General features: G+C 37.4%; 2 protein-coding genes across 2 annotated transcripts in view; one reads left to right on the top strand and one right to left on the bottom strand.

Annotated features, from left to right (window-relative positions):
* Positions 1-8038, top strand: part of kcnab1a (potassium voltage-gated channel subfamily A regulatory beta subunit 1a) — a 149462-nt gene extending 141424 nt beyond the window's left edge. The window contains exons 12-14 of the mRNA XM_069896888.1: positions 1451-1571; positions 3035-3123; positions 5979-8038. Coding sequence (XP_069752989.1) covers positions 1451-1571; positions 3035-3123; positions 5979-6068 — 300 coding nt within the window. The 3' untranslated portion in view covers positions 6069-8038. The remainder of the gene's footprint in view (positions 1-1450; positions 1572-3034; positions 3124-5978) is intronic.
* A 2456-nt stretch (positions 8039-10494) lies between these two features.
* On the bottom strand, positions 10495-19787 carry ssr3 (signal sequence receptor, gamma). Its single transcript, XM_069896889.1, has 5 exons — positions 19601-19787; positions 14298-14424; positions 14116-14214; positions 11695-11826; positions 10495-10847 (listed from the first exon to the last, which is right to left on the bottom strand). Exons 1-5 carry the CDS (start codon positions 19731-19733, stop codon positions 10781-10783), a joined length of 558 nt encoding a protein of 185 aa, XP_069752990.1. The 5' UTR covers positions 19734-19787; the 3' UTR covers positions 10495-10780.
* Between the last annotated feature and the right edge of the window lie 264 nt (positions 19788-20051).

Here is a 20051-nt window from a genome sequence, read left to right as displayed (position 1 = left end):
CTCATCTTTTGAAACTTCCTGGATGGTCTCCAGAGCTATTCTACGAATAACAGACAATGACAGTCAACTTCTGTCTCTTCAGTCTGAGGACTCCGATATTGTCAATATTTTTTTTCCTGCAAGTCCAAGCCACTGGCATTTCCCAATAGAAATAAAGACTGTTGCAACTATCTGGACACTCCAGCCCTACCTCCTTTTGTAATCACCCTGAAATATTTTCCAGACTATAATCATTCAAGAACACTCCTTGTGTCACTTTTGGTTATTTTGACTAATGGAAGCATTTCTAAATCTTCTCTCTTTATGATTTTAAGTACCTTTATCACATCAACTTGAAGCTTCTTTTCCAAGCAGAATAATCCAGTCTATCCCCAGTCCTTTATCACAAGAATCATTTTGGTAAATCTCTTTAGAAATCTCTCAATGCTTTTGCATCTTTTCCCAAATGTGCTACCCAGAAATGGATGCAATGCTCCCAGTATTGATAAATCATTACTTTATGAAGGTTCATCATGACTTTTGTTGATATTACCCTCTAGCTCTTTATAAACCCTTGGTGTTTTTGTACCCATTTTAGAATTGTCTTTTCATTTATTTTGCCTACTCTTCCTCCCAGCATGAAAATGAATCTTTTAAGTCTATTCCTTTCCTATTTGCATTGCATTATGTCTCTGATTTTTTTTAATGTCAACTACAAATCTGGAAATTGTGCCCTGTACATCCAATTCTAAATCATTAATAATATTAAGAAAACCAGTGGTCCCATTACTGAACTCAGGAATTCTATTTTACACTCCCTCCAGTTCAAAAAATACTTCTAGTTTTCTGTTATGCAGATAATTTTGTATCTCTGTAATTGCATCTGCTTTTAATCCCCGGGTTTCTATCGTGGTGACAAGCCTAGACTGCAAGAATCCACAAAATTTTTAAAAATGCTATTTCCTGCTTTTGGCAGGTATTTTGTAGACACATCCGTTTATAAAATCAGGAATTGTTTTGAAAACAATTGCTGACTACAATGTTCACTATGAGAAACTCTCGCATCCATGTTTCACCAGGTTGATGTAACATATTAAATGCACAAATATATCACAATTAAACATGAGTGATGTCTTGTTGCTTTGATATGAGAAAATGTTGGAAAGTAAAATGTAATAGAATGCATTATTCAATATTAGGTAAGAATGAAAAATCTAGAAAGCTTAAAAATTATTTCCTGCAGTTCCAAGTTCTGTATTGTATAGGATATTGCCATCCAAAACATCTGACTTTAAACTATAATCTAAAATATTGATACTTAAAGACACTTACTAGTGTCTTTAAATGTGTTGATTTTATTGTTTCAATAAGAACTTGGATTTATGTTTGTAACATTCTAAGGAAATGGTTGCAAACAATTTTAAGAATATTGAACGTAATAACAGTTGTGCTCAGATTTTCCTATTTTTAGTGTTACCAGTGGTTGAAGGACAAAATTATCAGTGAGGAAGGAAGAAGACAGCAAGCAAAACTGAAGAACCTCACTCCAATTGTTGAGCGACTAGGCTGCACACTGCCCCAGTTAGCAATAGGTGAGAACAGTCTTAACAGATCCAGAAATAACATGCTTCTGGATATTTTTTTAAACATTCTCCATACCACTCTCAATAAAAAGAGTAAATTCTAACCAACAGACTTAAGTGATCTCTCTGTGACGTTTGATTCCAAAAGCAGAGTTTGTAGAAATGAATCCTCGAATTGTTGTATCCATTATTATTCATACTGGCAAGTTCTGTCAGTCAAAATCTGTTCATTCCTGATCATTTTGGGGAGTGGGTGCCAGATTTCATTTAAAAAAAATGTGTAGATTATCACTATTCTTCCAAAGCCTCTTCAAACCAAATCTGGTGGCTAACTTGCCAGTTTGGATAACTCCTTTCACTTAGTGCTGAGACTAGGACTGGCATTGATTGGCCTCTCTATCTTTTTGTGGAAAGCTGGTGAGTAGATTTCGTATTTAGGAAACAAAATTTCTACCTCAGAACCAGCAGAAATATAGAGCAGAGTGGTGCCTGAAGCTGGTCTTGGATATGATCTCACGTGAAGAGAAAACAAATTGATGGCAATAAAAGGGTGATGTGAATTATATTGAATGACAGTAGGTAGTAAATGGATGTGAACAATGAAGCACAAAAGAGGGCAGATACTTTGGGAAATAGAATAGCCCAAAAATAGGCTTTTAGGTAGTGGAGAATATTTCCAGTGTTGAGAAGGAAATGGTCACAAAATGTCAGATGAAGAAGAAACAAAGCCAGTTTAAATTGGTTTGGGCATTGGAGTGTGAAAATTACAGGAAACTATTTCTGTGAAAGTAAGGACAGTCTGTGTAATCTAAGTGGTATAGATTGAATGTGGGATAATCCAAATTTCAGTGATATTTCCTTCTGCACATTCTGTTTCAGAATACATCATTTAATAGACCAAACAAAAACAGGGTGTCTTAAAAATTGGGTATTGTTATTTTAAATGCCCCAAAGTAAGTGTTATTCTTGCGCCTACCCTCTTCTCCATGAACAGTGCAAGTAGAATGCTGTGTTTATATAGTAATTAAGCAAGTATAACTATTGATTATTCACAGGGCCTAAACTATCAGATTTTTGTTTTTCAGACAGTGTCAACTTTTTATTTTGAGGATGTTCCTACGCCTTGTACAACTTTTTAAAGTTGGTGTTTAAGCAACCTATCAAAAAGTGTAGCATGCTAATCTGCCTCCAGGAATTGGACAGATATCAGAGGGCCTAACCAAACTTCAATATTCTTTAAATAAAATACCTATAGTCAGTATGGAAAACAGAAACTCCCGGAACTCACAGAAGGTCAGACATTATCTGTGGAAAATTAAAAATTCAAATTTCAGTTGGTTTTCCTAACAAATCTATTCATTGAAATATACACCAATTTTAAAAAATTGATGTCCCTTTGTTAGAACTGCTTCTGCTTCTCACAAAAATATCCATTCTATTCTTAACTCATTGCAGTTCTCTTCTACTTTCAGCTTGGTGTTTGCGCACAGAGGGTGTCAGCTCTGTCCTCCTGGGAGCCTCCAATGCCGAACAGCTTACTGAAAACCTAGGTGCCATACAGGCAAGTAGTAATTGAAAACGTAAACCAATTGAATCATTGTTAATCAGGTTTGCATTAATGTCATTATCAAAATCACATAATTGCAGAAGAAAAAAATGTGTAGGATACAATTTCTTCAAAATGACTGGATGTTTTTCCTTACAGAAATACAATTTTCCCCACTGACTACAGGAGAAATAAATTGTGTAATTAATAGCCTTGTATATTTCACCACCTTAGTAGAACCACAGGACACTAGAGCCCATTTAGTCTGAGCTGAACTACTTTTCTGCCCTTCCAACCCCTACCATCCATGTACCTATCTAAATTTCTCTTAAACTTTGAAATCAAATCTGCATCGACCACTTCCACTTGAAATTTGTTCCAAACTCTCACCACCCCTGATGTTCCCCATAAACATTTCATCTTTCACCCTTCATCCATGTCATCTTGTTCTCATCTTACTCAACCTCAGTAGAAAAGGCCTGGTTGCATTTACCCCTCATAATTTTGTGTACCTCTAACAAATCTCCCCTCATTCTCTGACACTCCAGGGAATAAAGCTATAACCTATTTAACCTTTCCCTGTAACTCAGCTCTAGCAATATTCTTTTAAATTTTCTCTACACTCTTTCAATCTTATTGATACATTTACTGTAGGTTTGTGACCAAAACTGCACGCTATGCTCCAAATCTGACCTAATATCTTGTACAACTTCACAACATCCCAACTCCTGTACTCAATATTTGATTTGTGCCAAAAGCTCTTTCTGACCTGATCTACCTGTGATGCCACTTTTAAGGAATTATGTATCTGTATTCCGAGATCCCTCTATTCTTCTACACACTGCAGTCCCCTACTGTTAACCGTGCAAGAACTACCCCGGTTTGTCCTCCCAAAGTGCCAAACCTCCCACTTGTCCATCTGCCATTTTCCAGCTGCAGCAAACTGTGATAGCCTACCTTGTGGTCCACAAGCCCAAATGTACTGATCTTCCAAAGGATCAGTTTTGTCTCTTGTTATCTTTTTGCTCTAAATTAATCTGTAGAAGCTGTTGGGATTTTTTTCCCACCTTGTCTGCCAGAGCAATGTCGTGCCTTCATTTAGCCCTTTTGGTTTCCCTCAGAAGAGCTTTGTTGCATTTATTATACTCTTCAAGTACCTCATTTGTTCCTTGCTGCCTGTCTGCTATGTACTGCATTCTTCTTAACCAGGGCCTCACTATCTCACGAAAGACATGGTTCCCTATACCTATTAGTCTTGCCTTTAGTTCTGAAAAGAACATATAAACTTGGTACTCCAATAATTTCGCTTTTGGATATCTCCTAGATACTAACCACACCTTTGTCAGAAGACTACTTGTCCCAACCCACTTGCTAGATCCTTTTTAATACCATCAAAATAGTCATTTCTTCAATTTTCCATCTCAACCTAAGGGCCAAACCTATCCTTTTTCATAATTATCTTGAAATTAATGGCATTATAACCACTAGATTCACACACATTTCTGTCACCTGCTCTGCCTTATTCTCTAATAGATCCAGTAGTGCACTCTCTGTAGTTGCATCTTCTATACACTGATCAAGGAAATTTTCCTGAACACATTGGACAAATTCTAACTCATCCAGTCCTTTTACATAATGGGAGTTCCAGTCAATATATGGGAAGTTAAAAATCACCTCCTATCAACAATCTTATATTTCTTGCAATGGTATTCTTTCTCTCTACAAGTTTGCTCCTCCAATTCCCACCGACTATTGGGTGGTGTAAAATATCCCATTAATCTGGTCATCCCTTTGTCATTCTTCAGTTCCACATGTTTAGCCTCAGTAAATGAGCTCACTAGTCTGTTCTGCGCGGCATTTTCCTTGACTAGCAATGCCACTCTACCCCCTTTCATCACTCCCTCTCTATCACATCCAAAACAGTACCCTGGAACATTGAGCTGCTAATCCTGCCCCTTGTGCCACCGATGGCCAAAATGTCATAATTCCATGCCTTTCCTGGCATTGAAATAGATTTAACTCGACGTTATTTCCACCGTACAAAGTATTTTTTATCTTTGTATGCAGATTTAACATCCTATTGCGGTCACTCCATGCGATGATTCAAGCCTCTAGTGGTTCTAGATGCACGATATTTTTCCCTACTGCAAACCATTACTCCTTTTCATTTCAAAAGCTTCTGCTCTTTCCCATTGAACAATTTGCTGTAGGCCCCTTGAGATTATTGCCTCATCCCAATGAGTTTATGAATCTCAGCCACAGGATTTCACCATCTGAATTGGCGGGTAAAAAAGAAATGTCATGCCCTGCATTCCATTATCCCTGCTTTGAGGCATCGTTTAATGTAAATGTTCATATCAAATGTGGTGTATATTACACAAAATTAACTGCATCAATTCAGTGTAATCAAAACTAGTATACAACCAATAATAAATATGTACGATCAATACACCAATTCTGTGAAACTCGTGTCTTGGTAGCTAGATTCATCTAGTTTTATATAAAAACTATTTGATGCTTCCTTGGCAAATCAAGTTGAAATTCACATGTGTTTTATCCAGGACCTTGCCTAAGTTACATCAGGCATGCCACTCAATTGAGACAGCAGCAAGGCCTTGTCAGACCAGTGAAGTGTCCATGGCATTACCTTTGTGTTCTTGTCGATTCCTGGCTGACGTTTTAACCAACCATCAACATTTTTCTCTACCTCACAGTTTGGCACTTTGGAGTGTTTTTGCACTGTGAAAGGGCTTTAATAAATTCCAAGATTTTTTTCTTGACCGTAGTGTTTCTCAAAGTAAAATTATTTACTTTCCATGGGTTTTTTCCTCAGTATTTTATTGTAATGTTTGGAAAATGTTTCACCTCAGGTGCTCTCAAAGATGACAGCGCAGACTGTGACTGAGATTGATCATATACTTGGCAACAAGCCTTATAGCAAGAAGGATTACAGATCTTAACTTAAAGAAGCATGATACTGACTGGGTTGCATGATGAAAGTGGTACTCTTTACTTGCTGAACCACTGTCTGGTTAACGTGAATCTAAAGTTGTTTGTGCTGAATTCCCACAGGTGCATGCCCATGCAATGAGAGTGTGTGCTCTTATCCAGAAGCACATTTCTAGGTTATAAAGGTGGTACCTGAAAAAGTTTTTTATTCAGCAAAACTGAAATCTACTTATCTCTTTGCATTATGAAAAAAATTACATCGTGCAAAATTCATGGCTTGTGAATTATTAATTTAGTAGAGAATTCAAGTTTTTTTTTATCCTCCCATCTAAACCTTATCCGCATATTGCCAATCATTTACATTTGATGGCTTGCTTTTAGCTGAAATTTTTATGATTTTCTTCGAAGACACCTGGTGTGCTTACATCAATTGACACTCAGTGATGGATTTGCATACCTTATTTCACACTGTAAAATATGCTGAAAACAAATGCTTGTTTTAACTTGTTCTCGATTAGATACCATCTGCAATAGTCATAGTTTAATTTGGACTGTAACTATATTGTACTCACTCACGATAAACAGAATGGAATTTCTCAAAAGAACTGATGGATATCTTGTTCAGAATGAAAATGTATTTAAGGAAGCTCCACAAATCCTGTTACACAAATCTGTTTCACAAATGTATTTTTTGATATTTTCATTCAAATGGGGGGAGAGAGTGAGAAGGAAAAGAACAGATGTATATTGACTGACGATGACACTGAACTGGGGTCTTGAGCTTTATCATGTGTCACATTTGAACAAAGGAAGATTATTACTATATTTGCCAGAGGAACTGTTAGGAAACACAATATAACTGCAAAGTTGTGAGCCAGAAAGTTAATGTTACTTAAATGGTGCAAGTACCAAGTTACATACAATGGATCCAAGAAAGGCAAATGTGAGGAACATGTATACTAGTCATTAAAAAAAAATTGCGAAGTAAGGAGATAGAGAATGTACTTGAAGTCCTTTGAGGTGAGAGGAAGTACAAAAAAGGTGAAGCAGTTGTAAATGGTCTAACACAGACCAAGCTGGGTTCAGTTTTGGCACTGCATCTCGGGAAGTATATTTGACCCTGAGCAGGTACAATGCTACAAAAGTTCTTTAAAATTAGAGCTAAGCATTCAGTCTTGATTCTGTCTCTATACAGTCTTTAGAGACGCGAGGCACTTTTATCTGCAGTCAACTTGAAAATGTCTAGTCAAAGTATAATGTCATCTATATCTGAAGATGTAAATCAGCCATGATAGAACTGAATGGTTGGACAGGATCAAGAGCAAATAACACCCCTCATTCACATACTTAAACGAATCTGTGAAACTTGCAATGAAGTCCATGTTATATTCACCAACACAGAATACGCAAGACACATGACTAAAAACCTGGAAAAGTGGCAATTCTAATTAAATGTGAAACAAATTGGTTTAATTTGGGGATGAAGATCAGTGTGTTGAAACAAATATCTGAGTACTGTGGATTCTGGCGAATCAACAGATGTCTTTTAAAGTTTATTATCTGTATTTTGATGATGACGAAATGACTTGTAACTGATTATTTCTTGTGCATACAAATTTTAAAGCTTGATTAGGTACAGATGTACTATCAGCTAATTGTGATTGTCATATAATGCTTTCATGTTTCTTTTATAATTTATTGGAGTATAATTGGGAAATCCAGGATTAATTAGTAGAGATTATAATTGCAATCTATTTGGATTGCTGAGAGTTGTTAGATATTACATATTCTTGGGCTTTAATTTATGTTACACTATGCGCCTGTAGCTACTGCCTGTATTCTTAAGGGTGCATCAACTCAGGAATAAATGCTCCATTTTTATTTTGTTCAATGGTTTACAGACATTGTGGAAGTAAATTTTGTTGGAATGTGTTATTATTTGTGCATGACCTGCATCCAGTTCAGACAAATAAAACAATATTGAACTATTTTTGTCACTCATTGAAGTAATTGTGTTCCACAAGTGACTTTATTACATATTGGGTTCAAGAAAGAACTTTTTTAATGGTCCTTTGGAAAACTTTGTTTCATAACTTTTAATTGTATACTGTACAAACTTGGGGACAAGCCCAGTGTAACTTTTCTTCATCTCCATAATCCCGTCCACTTTCATATGTGGTTACGTTGGTTGCAAGGCTCAGACAACACGAGACAAGTAGCAACACAAAGATATTGGAACATGTTCATGTATGTATACAGCTGTTGCCAATAACATTAACTAAAGAGCAGTTCTAGAAAAATACTGTACATTGCACTTTCCACTGTTCAATGTACCTCTCCCCTCCCCCCACCACTTGAGTCACTACTGAATAAATACTATACTAAATTTCAAAATATATGACGCTAATGTGTTTCAATCCATTTCAACAGTTTTTAAATGTTTACAAAAATCATCAGATTTGACTTTGCCGATTAATGTTTAGTTGCCATTTGTGGCCTGTTCGGATCAATGGTAAGGCCAAGAGAAGTATCCAGGATGATCCTTAAAGCATGTTATTTGCAACTGTGCAGGCTGATTACCTTAAGTACAATCTACCCTTCTGTACAAGTAGAAAACTACCAAGATTTTTTTTTCTTTGTGGTGGGGGGAGGGGTATGTGTGAATGAAAAGTGAATGTTTCTGGAGCCCCCCAATGATAGTTATATTCAATAGAATGTTCTTCACATTTCCTTGCTGAGCTCCAAAGGAAGCACCCCCCACAAGGAATGAAATCAAGACAAAGTCACCAGAATGAGCTGTGATCAGTCACATTTTCCAAGAGAGGCAATACAATTCAGAACTGGTCATACTATGCTTCACTCCAGGGAGGGGGAAAGAAATCACAAATTCTCAGCAAATATTTTAATTAGATTGTTATTTGTAGAAACTTAGTCAAAATACCTTCAATAATGACAGACTGTACCTACCTAAAGCCGTTTGATTCAGTTCATCCATGTTGGTATACACTCTCTCAATAAGTAATAGTCCTAATCTCATGTATCCACTATGTTCTTGTATACCTTTTCTTCATTTGGCTTTTATTATCTGTACATTTCAATACAATAATTAATGTTTCTTGCTTGGTCTTAAAACTTTTAATTTCTTTCCCATCAATTTAGAGGTTATTTACTTCAACCTTTTAGATACAGCAAAATAATGGCTTCTTTCAGCTTGACATTTACATATCCCTGTAATAATTATAGTACCAAGTCTGTCATTAATTTCTGTAAATATTCACAACTTTTTTTCTGACCACTAGATTCCTCAAGTATCCATTTTGCAAGAATGGTAATTTTCCTGCTTTCATAAATATAGAATTGCAAAGCATCAAGGCAGTGGTTCTCAACCTTCTTCTTTCCACTCCCAAACCACTTTAAGTAATCCCTACGCCATCGGTGCTCTGTGATTAGTAAGGGATTGCTTAAGGTGGTGAGTGGGAAGGGAAGGTTGAGAATCACTGCTCTAGACCCAATTTTTACTGAAATATTTTGCTTGAGAAAAATTGCCATTGGCCCATTTCCTTTGGAGTTATGAAACTGTGCACATAATGAGTCAATTAGGTTGAATTAAAACTTTTTTTCAAACTTTTCTTTCCACCCACATACCACCTTAAGCAATCCCTTACTAATCACAGAGCACCTATGGCATAGGGAATACTTAAAGTGGTATGTAAGTGGAAAAAGGTTGAGAACCATTGCATCAAGGCATCATAAAAGGTGCATTGAAGTGCAGTACTCATTCAGAAATCCCTCCGACAATTTTGATCCCATGAAATTATGCCTACATTATAAACTATAATAGAACAAAGGGATGTCAGGATCAAGTAATGGCAATTTTGTCATATCTACAGATTTTCAGTAGTTTGACTATTCTTGGCATGAATTGAAACCTGTAAAAGGAATGAGTCTAGCTATTTGTGGATAAAGAGTATGCCTGGTTCCACTCCAGTCCTTGGACTTGACATAATAAGTTCATCAGATTCACTTTTGCATATCTACTAAAATGCTAATAAATCCAAACTGTGTTTGTTTGAGAAAACAAAAATACGTGCTATAAAACTCGGTAGTAATAAGCCTGCAACTAACAACTACAGTATATGCCGTTGTATAGGACAACCCCGAAACAAAAATTTCACCAAAAAAAATTGGGTTGTCCTATACCCCGGGTCTAAAATTCCTACCTTGATGGCCATCTTCCTGCTGGGCTCCGATCAATTTCACGTATGCCCTGTTAGTCATCAGCGAAGTCTCGGTGCTCCACCACAGGATCCATATGTCTGGTCCAATTGCCAATGACTCTGAATAGGCTTTAAACAGCCTGTTACAGCTGACTGATTTATTTTAAAATATCCAAATAACATTTAAACCTTTAAATGATGATTTGCTTTTAACAGCATCTACTGGTCAGCAGTAAGTGCCAGATTTAATTTGTCTTGTACAAATTCCAGGGTCGAACTTTACAGAGTCGTCCTACATGACAGCATATACGGAAGTTGCAAAATGGAGCTTTATTACAGTACATCCACATATGATCGCATGAAATTTTAAAAATGCAGGTTCATAGAACTTTAATTATCTCAACGGTGTTGAATCTCAATTTTGCAGACTGAAAATCTAAATGATCTCCTCTTTCAGAATGCAAGACCATTCAAATCTGAACATCAGCTCACTCAGCCAATGTAAATTACTTTGAGCCTGTGGAAAGTAAAGCAATCATCCCTGATGAAGCACAGATGGATAGGATGTAGTTCCTATGATTATAGTTAAGGAAAATAAACACGACACAAAAACATATAATTCAAATCTTGCAGACCTGATTGGCTCCTTGCCTGAATCACCACCTTTTTTGGTGAAAAACCAAATTATTGGCCCTCTACATACATCTTCTGTCTCAGTGGCATGAATTAAGCAAATGCTGGACTTCAGGTGGAAAACATAGAAAAAAATTCTCTTCAAGGTTCATAGCACAAAAAAGATTGCCATCGTCATCAGTAAAGATGGCAGTAAGGAAGGATGTTTAACAGGTGATGCAGTAAAAGCAGGGGGCAGGCTTTGCTAGCTGTAAAAGCTATAACTGAGTTTGGAGAAGAATCAGTGTATATAATGTGACTTCTGAGCTGAAGTTATTTTGTTCATGCAGTAAGGATAGTAACTTGATTTTACGAGCTATTTGGGAAGTAAGATTAGAGATGGGATTAAAAAAAATGGAAAGGATCAAGGAATAATGATGGCACACTGGAAAATAAGGAGCAACAAAGAAATAATTGCTAACAGTGAACAATGAATTAGGAAAGGAAATTTAGTGGTCAGCAGTTTGGGTGACAAAGGGAGACAATGATTGGTATCATGGACAAATTGAGTTCTATCATTCATGGTACCTTAGAATGGGTATCAAGTGACAACATTCCCTAAAGGTCAAAGTCCTGTTTGATACCAAATTATTGGACAATTATTCATTTTGCACAATTTTATCCAGGATATGTTTGCCACAACTCGATTACTTGATAACAATTTATTTCAATCTTATCTCTTGATCTAAGCCTTAGTTTATTGATGATTCAAAAATGCAAATTGTTAAATCACTATTAAAAAGGATACACTGTTGGATTGAAATTCTTCAGTATAAAGAATGAAGCAATGATCACCATAACCAGAAACAAAGTATTATTGTAAAAGATTGAAAAGGTTGTAGCTTCATAGTCAGCCACTTCATTCTTCTTCCACAGAATTCTATTGTGTGGGAAGAAAGAAGAAAAAGAGAAATAAGCATTTACCAAGTTTATTGTCATCTAACTGCACAATTACAACCCAATGAAACAGTGTACTCGATCCTCAATGCAAACCTGACATAACCCATGTACAGACAAATAAAACACATGCAAGACAAGGATTCATACATACAAATAAATAGTTTCGTGAATACGAGAGTCTCAGATGGTTAATGTGAGTAGTTCCTCCATGTCTTTCTGGAGTAAAAGCAACTTAAAAACATTAGTGTGCATGCTTACTTTGAGAGGAAAGGTTTCTTTGTTTTAAAAGGTATTAAGAATAATTCTAACATTGTAATGGGAAGACCCATTACAGCCCATTTTTGGATTTCAAGTTTGTTGAATTGGTGAATTTCAACTTTTAAGCTTAACTTTTACTTTTCCACTCTGATATTTTCAGCCAGAGTGAAAAGTAAAAACTGAGCTATTTCTGAAAATGCTTAATGGAGAACATAAGATGAGTGGCTTGGCTTTAGGCAAAGGTAGTGGTTGTATTAGTTCCTGTTCTTCCTGGTTCCACGTTCATTTTCCGCATTCCATTAGACTCTCAATGACTGTTAGTATCCACCTGTTTGTAAGTGAAGTTTCATTTACTAAAGCTCAGTAAGTGGAAATGTCAAGCTTTTCAACTTTTCCAACATTTTTATAGATAACTAGGGGATTTTGCTATTTTAGAAAATGCAATAATATACTCTCGAAATCAAGATAAAAATACAAACTTCATTTATCATCATTCTGCAAAATTAGATTGGATTCAAAATTAGGAAAGCCAAAGAAAACTTTCAACAATCCACATAAAACAGCTAATTAAAATGGACTCCATCAAAACTATTACTTAATGCTATATTTTCTATGACAGCAGGAGCTATAAAGAACTGATGTAACCAGATGAGGCAAAAGAAGAAAAATTACTGTTGTTCTTTAATGTTTTCAGATTGTTGGCCATTTGCAGAATCATGTACTGCTAAAATGGTAACTTCATCACTGAATCCTATTTAGAATCAAAATGGTGATGCTTAGGATATTATCTTTGAAAAAAATACAAAGCACCACATGCAATTTAGGGAAAAATCTGATTATTTATTTTAAAATTTTGCTAAGAAAGTTAATAAAATACGAGAATTATATCAATAATGAGATTCATCCACTTCCAAGAACAAACACAGCATGCAGCTCCCGAGTTGCAGTTTGCTTCAAAAGTAAATAAAAAAATAATATGTGATGTTATAATCAAAAGCTAATACACTTATACAAAGCTCCTGTTATCTGGAATTCAAGCAACCGGGAGCCTCACGCAACTGGCAAAAAAAAATGCAGAAATATGTAAAAATACAGGTTTAAAATTGGCAATCTCGCCATTAGTTTGACAATCCATACAACATGCAATCTCAAGCAACTGGAAAATTCATTTATCCAGCAACTATCATTCCCCATAGGTACGGGATACCAAGGGTTTTACTGTATTCAATCTACATATTAACCTATGCAACTTTACATTTGATCATTCATATTTTCACTCATATAACACAAGCACACAAATAATGTAAATAAAATCATAAATTATGTAAAAATATTTTTGTACAACATGCACACACATATTCCCCGCAGGTGTAGTATTCTAAATTCTGACTGACAAAATACATTTGCATTTATTTGGGACATGAGACATACCAGTATCTGCCACAATTAATCTCCTGCAATTAATACACAATCAATTTCCCCCAGAGGAGTCAATTGCCTATTATATAGATGATATTCTGCTACAACACATTAACAAGCTTTGGAGAGGAATCAATTAAACAGATTAAAGATAGACTTCAGAGTTAAGCAGTATTTTAAATCTAATGTTGTCTCAAATCAGAGTCACTTGATATGTTGATCTCTTCCCTCAGGGAACAGGTCTGGGCAATTAACATTGATAAGTTGCAGTGCCCAAGCCAAAATGTCCTGTTTATGGGAATACATGGCATTCAGTACAAAGAGATATTTCCAAAATCAAAATTTCCCATACCCACTGTAAATTGTGCGCGTTCTTTCATTGCTGCGATTACATTATCATGCTCACTATAACATTCCCATGCTCACTATAAATTGCCGGTTGAACTTTCCCATGCCAGCTACAAATTGTACACTTTCTTTCAAAATGTAAAAATATTCTCATATAGTGTGCACATGCATATAATGCGTGGGAGGGGGGTGCCTGGTTTGTAAAATATGCATATACTATTAAAAAATGCACAATTTAAAATACCTTTCATCCTTTTCTTTGCGAGACATCTTCCTGTTGTCAGCCTCTGAGAGTTTCCGTGTGACCTCCTTGGAAACTGCATCTTCTCTCTTCTGCGCCACCCTAGACACACAAACCTCAGCTAATAATGTTGAACATATCCTGGATAAAATTGTGTAAATAATAGCTCTCTGGAATTTACTTACTTGTGTTTCAGGACAAACTTTACATTTTTGTAGGCAAATGCCACAAGATAGGTGCTAACAAGAGTCATTACACAGTACAGAACTGCAGATTGGATGAGATCCATGTGCCAGATTCTCCAATAGAGCCCTAAAAGAACAAGTTCAGAAAAGATTAATTTTACAATTAAGAATGCACATCAGCAGACATTGACTTATAGCAGTGACATCAAAACACTAGATTTAAAAAATCAACTCTCCTTCATTAAAATATATAGAAATTTTAAAATATGAATTTTGCCTCAGTTTATTTTCATGGAAAATACTCCAAAAATATGGACATTTTCAATTTTTCATGATCTTGGAATAAATATTCAAAATATTTTGGTATCAGAAGTATGAAACCTGAGAACTTTATCTTAATTTCTTTGCTCCAAGGGTACAAGAAAGAGTAAAATTTATAGAGGTATTTATTGACAATGACATTTTGATCATTTCTTCATCCAAATACCAAAATAAAAACTTCACTGATCTCCATTCACTCACACCCACAATATGAAGGAAAGGGAAATAGCACATTTACTTATATTCTTCAGAAAATTGTTTAAATTATGAATTTCTATGAATTACTCCTAATGAAATTCTTTGAAAAAAAATCTGTGATATTGTTTTCTCCAAGTGGCTTCTGCGAGAACAATGAAAAGGGAAGTTGATTTTTTTTTGTACTGGTAATCTGTAAGAACTCCAGGTTCAATCTCTCTAGTCTGGCACCTTTGGGACCAGACCAGTACTGGGCCACAGAAATTATCTTTAATAACCCCCCTTTGATTAAGGGAACTTTTTTAAAACACTGTTCTCTTGGACACCGTTGGGTCATGAAAGGGTTCTTCGAACTATCTGCAACCCAAAGTTTCTAAGACAGTTGTATTACAGGTTAATTTGCCTCAGATTAGTATAGATGTTGGTTAACAAGAAATCTGCAAATGCTGGAAAACTGGAGCAACGCACAAAGTTCTGGAGGAACAAAGTGAATCAGACAGGATCTGTGGAAAGCAAGAAATAGTTGAGGTTTGGACCAAAACCCCTTCAGTATAGATATTAGTTAATTTTAGACTTTAATTAGATTATAGTAAGAATTAGCTAAAAATTACAGATTAGTTTCTTGATAACCAAATATTCTTTTAAAATCCAATGTGCTCTAGCTGTAATTTCAAACTGAAATGTCAGATTAAAGCACAACACATATTGTTCTAAAAATGAACATTGACATAATTAAATATTGAAAATCAGAAACCAGCACAAGCAAATACCAAATATTTTTGCTCTGAGAACCTTTAAAAAGAGTCCATTGAGCAGCTAAACCAGTGCTTTAAGAAGCTGAATTGTGATTGGCTCTTTGGAGGTACATTAGCTAATAAAAGGGGAGTAGGAAGAACAGAGCAGTAATTTTGGGAGTGGCAGTGATTGAGGGGAAATGCTGAGACTTAATTACATGCCAGTGTTGGCGAGGCAGGTTCAGGTAAGTTCTTTCAGACAGTGTATCTTAAATTAGTGCAGTGGGGATGCCAGACAGGGCAGAAATATGCTGCTCCTGCAGGATGTGGGGCAATAGGGTGATTTCTGGTGTCCCTAGAAGTGCATTCAACTGCAGCTCCTCAATAAATGACAAGGAATTACAGCTGGAGTTGAATAAACTCTGGATCATCTGAAGCAGAGAAGGCTATAGAAAACTCAATAAAGATGTGATGACACCCAAGGTACAGGCATTTGGGGGAACCACTGGGAGAAGGCAGAAAGTAGAGTTTCCATGTGGCTAGTCCCTTCAGTAACAAGTATAATGCTTTTGGATACAGGTGTGTGGTGGGGTAGGGAGGGAAATGATCTATCAGAGAGTACCAGCTGTGGCCAGATCAATATCACCACAACTGGCTCTGAGACTCCACAGGGAAAAGTAAGGTAGAATGATGGTGGTAGGATACTCCATGGTCAGGGACACAGATGGATGTTTTTGTAACTGCAAGAGAGACTCCAAAAGAGTGTGTTGTCTCCCTGGTGGCAGGGGCCAAGATGTCTGAGTGGGTGCAGAATGTTCTGAAAGGGGAGGGAGAGCAATCACTGGTTAAGATCCATATTAGTATCAATAACACAAGGAGGAAGGGAAATGGAGTCCTGAAGAATGAGTTCAGGTAGTTGGGTATTAAGTTTAAAAAAAAAAGCCAAGTTTGTAATCTTGGGATTACCATCCATGCCTCATGGTAGTTAAGAAATAAACAAGATAGTGCAGATTAATTTGTGGCTAAGGAGCTGGTGCAGGTGGGAGGTATTTGAATGTTTGCATCATTAGGCTCTCTTGCAAGGTAAGTGGGACCTGTACAAGAGGGATGGGTTATACCTGACTGGAGGGAGACCAACATCCTCACAGGAAGGTTCACTAGTGCTGTTGGAAAGGTTTTAAACTAGAGTTATAGGGGTTGGGAACCTGAACAGCAGGGCAGTAAGTGGAGGAATTGAGGAGATGACAGATGCTAGAGCAAGCAAGCAAGCCTGAAAGGAAGGATGGGAATAAATGGTTACAGCAAAACTGAGGGGCTGATGTGTGTTTATTTTAATGCAAGGCACACTGTGGATAAAATGAATTTAGAGCCTGGATTGGGTCTTGAAGTTATGATATTATGACTGTTACAAAGACATGGCTGCAAGAGGGATGGGTTTGGTGAGGCATTCCTAATCTGGGAGGGTGTCAAATGGAGGACATGATGGTGGGCTCCACGACTGAGGCAGTGTGGGTGGAGATCAGAAACAGGAAAGAAGCAATTACTCTGAGCTATATCACAGGTTTCTCAATTGCCATCAGGTGGTCAAAAAATAGTAATGTAGACAAATTATGGAAAGTAGCAAAAGCTACAGGGTTGTTGTAGTGGGGAACTTTAATTTCCCCACTGTTGACTGGACATTCTTGGTGTCAAAGGCTTTGATGGGGCAGAATTTGTTAGGTGCATCCAGGAGAGTTTTTTTTTGAAGTAGCATGGATATGGCCTGACCAGGAAGGAGGTCATATTGGTATTACATAATTAACCCAGCCAGGTGATCGGAGTTTCAGTTGGAGAATATTTTGGGAATAGTTATCATTCTTCCTTAACTTTCAAGATCCTTATGGACAAGGATAAACATGGTCTACGGTGAGTTGATAGTTTGAATATGGAACTGGTTGACCCATAGAAGGCCAAGGGTAGTGGTAGAAGGCGGTTATTTGGGCTGCAGGTCAGTGACCAGTGATGACCGGCAGTGAATGGTATTGGATCCTTGTTTGTGAAATATATAAATGATTTGGATGAAAAAAGTAGGTGGAGTTAATTGATGGAGTTGTGGACCGTGTAGAGGGTTATTAAAGACAATGGGATTTGGATCAATTACAGATATGGGCAGAGAAACAGCAGCTAGTTTAATCTGGAAAAATGTGAGCTGTGGCACTTTGGGAGGACAAATGAAAGAGAAACATCTACAGTTAATCTTGGGTATTGATTTTCAGTTGGATCTAAGGATTTAGGATCATAATTATTGAAAGTGGCAATGCAAGGAGATAGGGTGGGGCATTGAGTATAAAAGGAGGTCATTTTGCAAATATATAAAACTGGTTCATCTGTATTTGGAATACTGCATGTGATTCTAGTAACCCCATTGCAGAAAGGATGTTGACGCAATGGAAAGGGTATGAAGAGATTTACCAAGATGTTACCTGGTTTAGAGTATGGGGAGAGATTGATCAAACTTGCATTGCTTTCTCTGGAGGCTGAGGGGTGACCTGGTAGAGGTGTATAAAATTGAGAAGCATTGACATGGTGGACATGACAGAATTTTGCTGCAAGGCAGGACCACACTAAAGCCCTGGGGAAAAATTCTGACATGTCCACTACAATGATGGGAGGAAGTTTAAGGGCAATATTTGGGCTAAGTATTTTACATAGGCTGATAGGTGCCTGGAATAGGCTGCCAGGGTTAGTAGCATTTAAAAGGCTTCTGGATAAACATGAACTTGACAGAGATATCAAGCAGCAAACTTTTAGTTTGATTTGGACATCAGGTTTGACAGAATGTGGTATGTACTGTTCTATGGTTTATTTATCTTGTACATTTAAAATCTTAGCAAGAAATGCAATTTTTTGCTAAAATTCACATGACAGAACTGATCTCTTCTAACCCTCTGCAATGTTTGACTTCCTGTGCTTCCACTCAGCCCTTTCTTGTGATTTCATTCCTATTAACAAGAATAGGCCCTTCTGTGCCCGTGTATGCTATAAGACCAGTTGTTTGTTCTCCCCAATACTATTTATCTATATTGTTCAATATCTTGACAAATAGCCAGACTGACAACGTCACAAAGATACCTGACAGTCTAAATCGAAATGGTATGTAATAAACGTAAAATTTACTGTCAAGAAGGCCAAGGTATTTTTTAAACAAAGTAATGGAAAACAAGAAATTGAGTGAATGAGCTAAAACTTGGCAAATGGAGTTTAATGTGTGAGAGAACATTGTACTTGGAGGAAATTAAAAGTTGACTAAACGAAGAAAGATTGCAGAAGTGCAAATACAGGGGGATCTAGGTCGGGCCATATCCATGCTACTTCAAAAAAAACTCTCCTGGATGCACGTAATAATGCAGCACATGGTTACAATTGCAAATGGCATATTCACATCTTTTGTAAAAGGTTTGGAATTGATCATTTTTTTCTACAATTGTACTAGGCCACAGCTGCATAAAGTGCACAGTATTGATCCCCTTAAATATGAAAGGATAGATTGGCACTGGAAACAGTGCAAATAAGATTTGCTGGTCTTGAAATGAAATGATTGCCAATCATGACTGGCAGAGTAAGTTAGATCTATATTTTCTGGAGTTCAGAAAAATGAGGGGTGATCGTATTCAATGTCAGATGTGATGTTTCCACCAGTGGGTGAATCTCAGATGAGGGTATATGTTACAGAATTGGGGAGTGATCATTTAAAACGGATGTACATCGGAACTTTTGAGGGGGGTGGGGGGGGGGAAAGAATCTCTGGAATTCTTTGCCCCAGAGGGTGGTGCAGGAGAGATGATCGGAAATTTAAATACCGCTAAGTAGATCGATCAGTGAATTGTGCGGAACTGGCGCAGAAGAGAGGAGGCCTGATGCAGATTAACCGAGATTATGTTGGATGTTTGAGGGCTAAATGGCCTACTCCTGCTCTTGTTCTTAATTTGATGTCCCGGCAGCCACATCACCCATGCCAGAGAAGCGGCGTCCCCGGGAGACGTGCAGCCCGCGCCCTCCCCTCGGGGTACTCACAGATGGGGATGGCCGACACAATGAACGCATTCCCGTAGAAGAGCGCCGATGATTTGGCCGAGACATTTCTGCTGAAGTCCTGCAGCAGCAAATCCTCTTCCGACTGCTGCTTGCTACTGCCTTTGGGCGCCATTGGCTCCACGTCGTCAGGCGGAGTCCTCCGAAGTCGCGTCAGCGCTCAGAGCCGTCCCACAATCCAGCGCGCCGCAGACCCGCCAATCGGCGACAGTGAGAGGAATTGAGTAAGATCATTATCAGGAACCTCGGCGTCAAACGATGCACGTGCACATCATTCTTACGCATTCCGGTCGTCAGCACGGTGGCCGCGGGAAGCTGAATAGGTCGCCGACATCTTTGATATTGGCACAACCGAGCTCGCGTTGAATTTGCTGGGCTTGGATGTTCAGATGTGGAAAGTTGTCCAGGATGCAAACCAGGTGCAGCTGATACA

Source organism: Narcine bancroftii, chromosome 9, assembly GCF_036971445.1.
Source record: "Narcine bancroftii isolate sNarBan1 chromosome 9, sNarBan1.hap1, whole genome shotgun sequence".
Taxonomy (NCBI): Eukaryota; Metazoa; Chordata; class Chondrichthyes; order Torpediniformes; family Narcinidae; genus Narcine; species Narcine bancroftii.
This window is presented reverse-complemented; position numbering and strand designations above follow the sequence as displayed.

Excerpts from the sequence above, each read along its gene's own strand:
- ssr3 (XM_069896889.1), bottom strand. The coding sequence starts at position 19,733 with ATGGCGCCCAAAGGCAGTAGCAAGCAGCAGTCGGAAGAGGATTTGCTG. Across the intron at positions 14,215-14,297 it reads AAGTTTGTCCTGAAACACAA|GGTGGCGCAGAAGAGAGAAG; the intron begins GTAAGTAAATTC and ends TTGTGTGTCTAG. Across the intron at positions 10,848-11,694 it reads AAGAATTTCAATCCAACAGT|GAACTACATCCTATCCATCT; the intron begins GTATCCTTTTTA and ends CTATAATCATAG.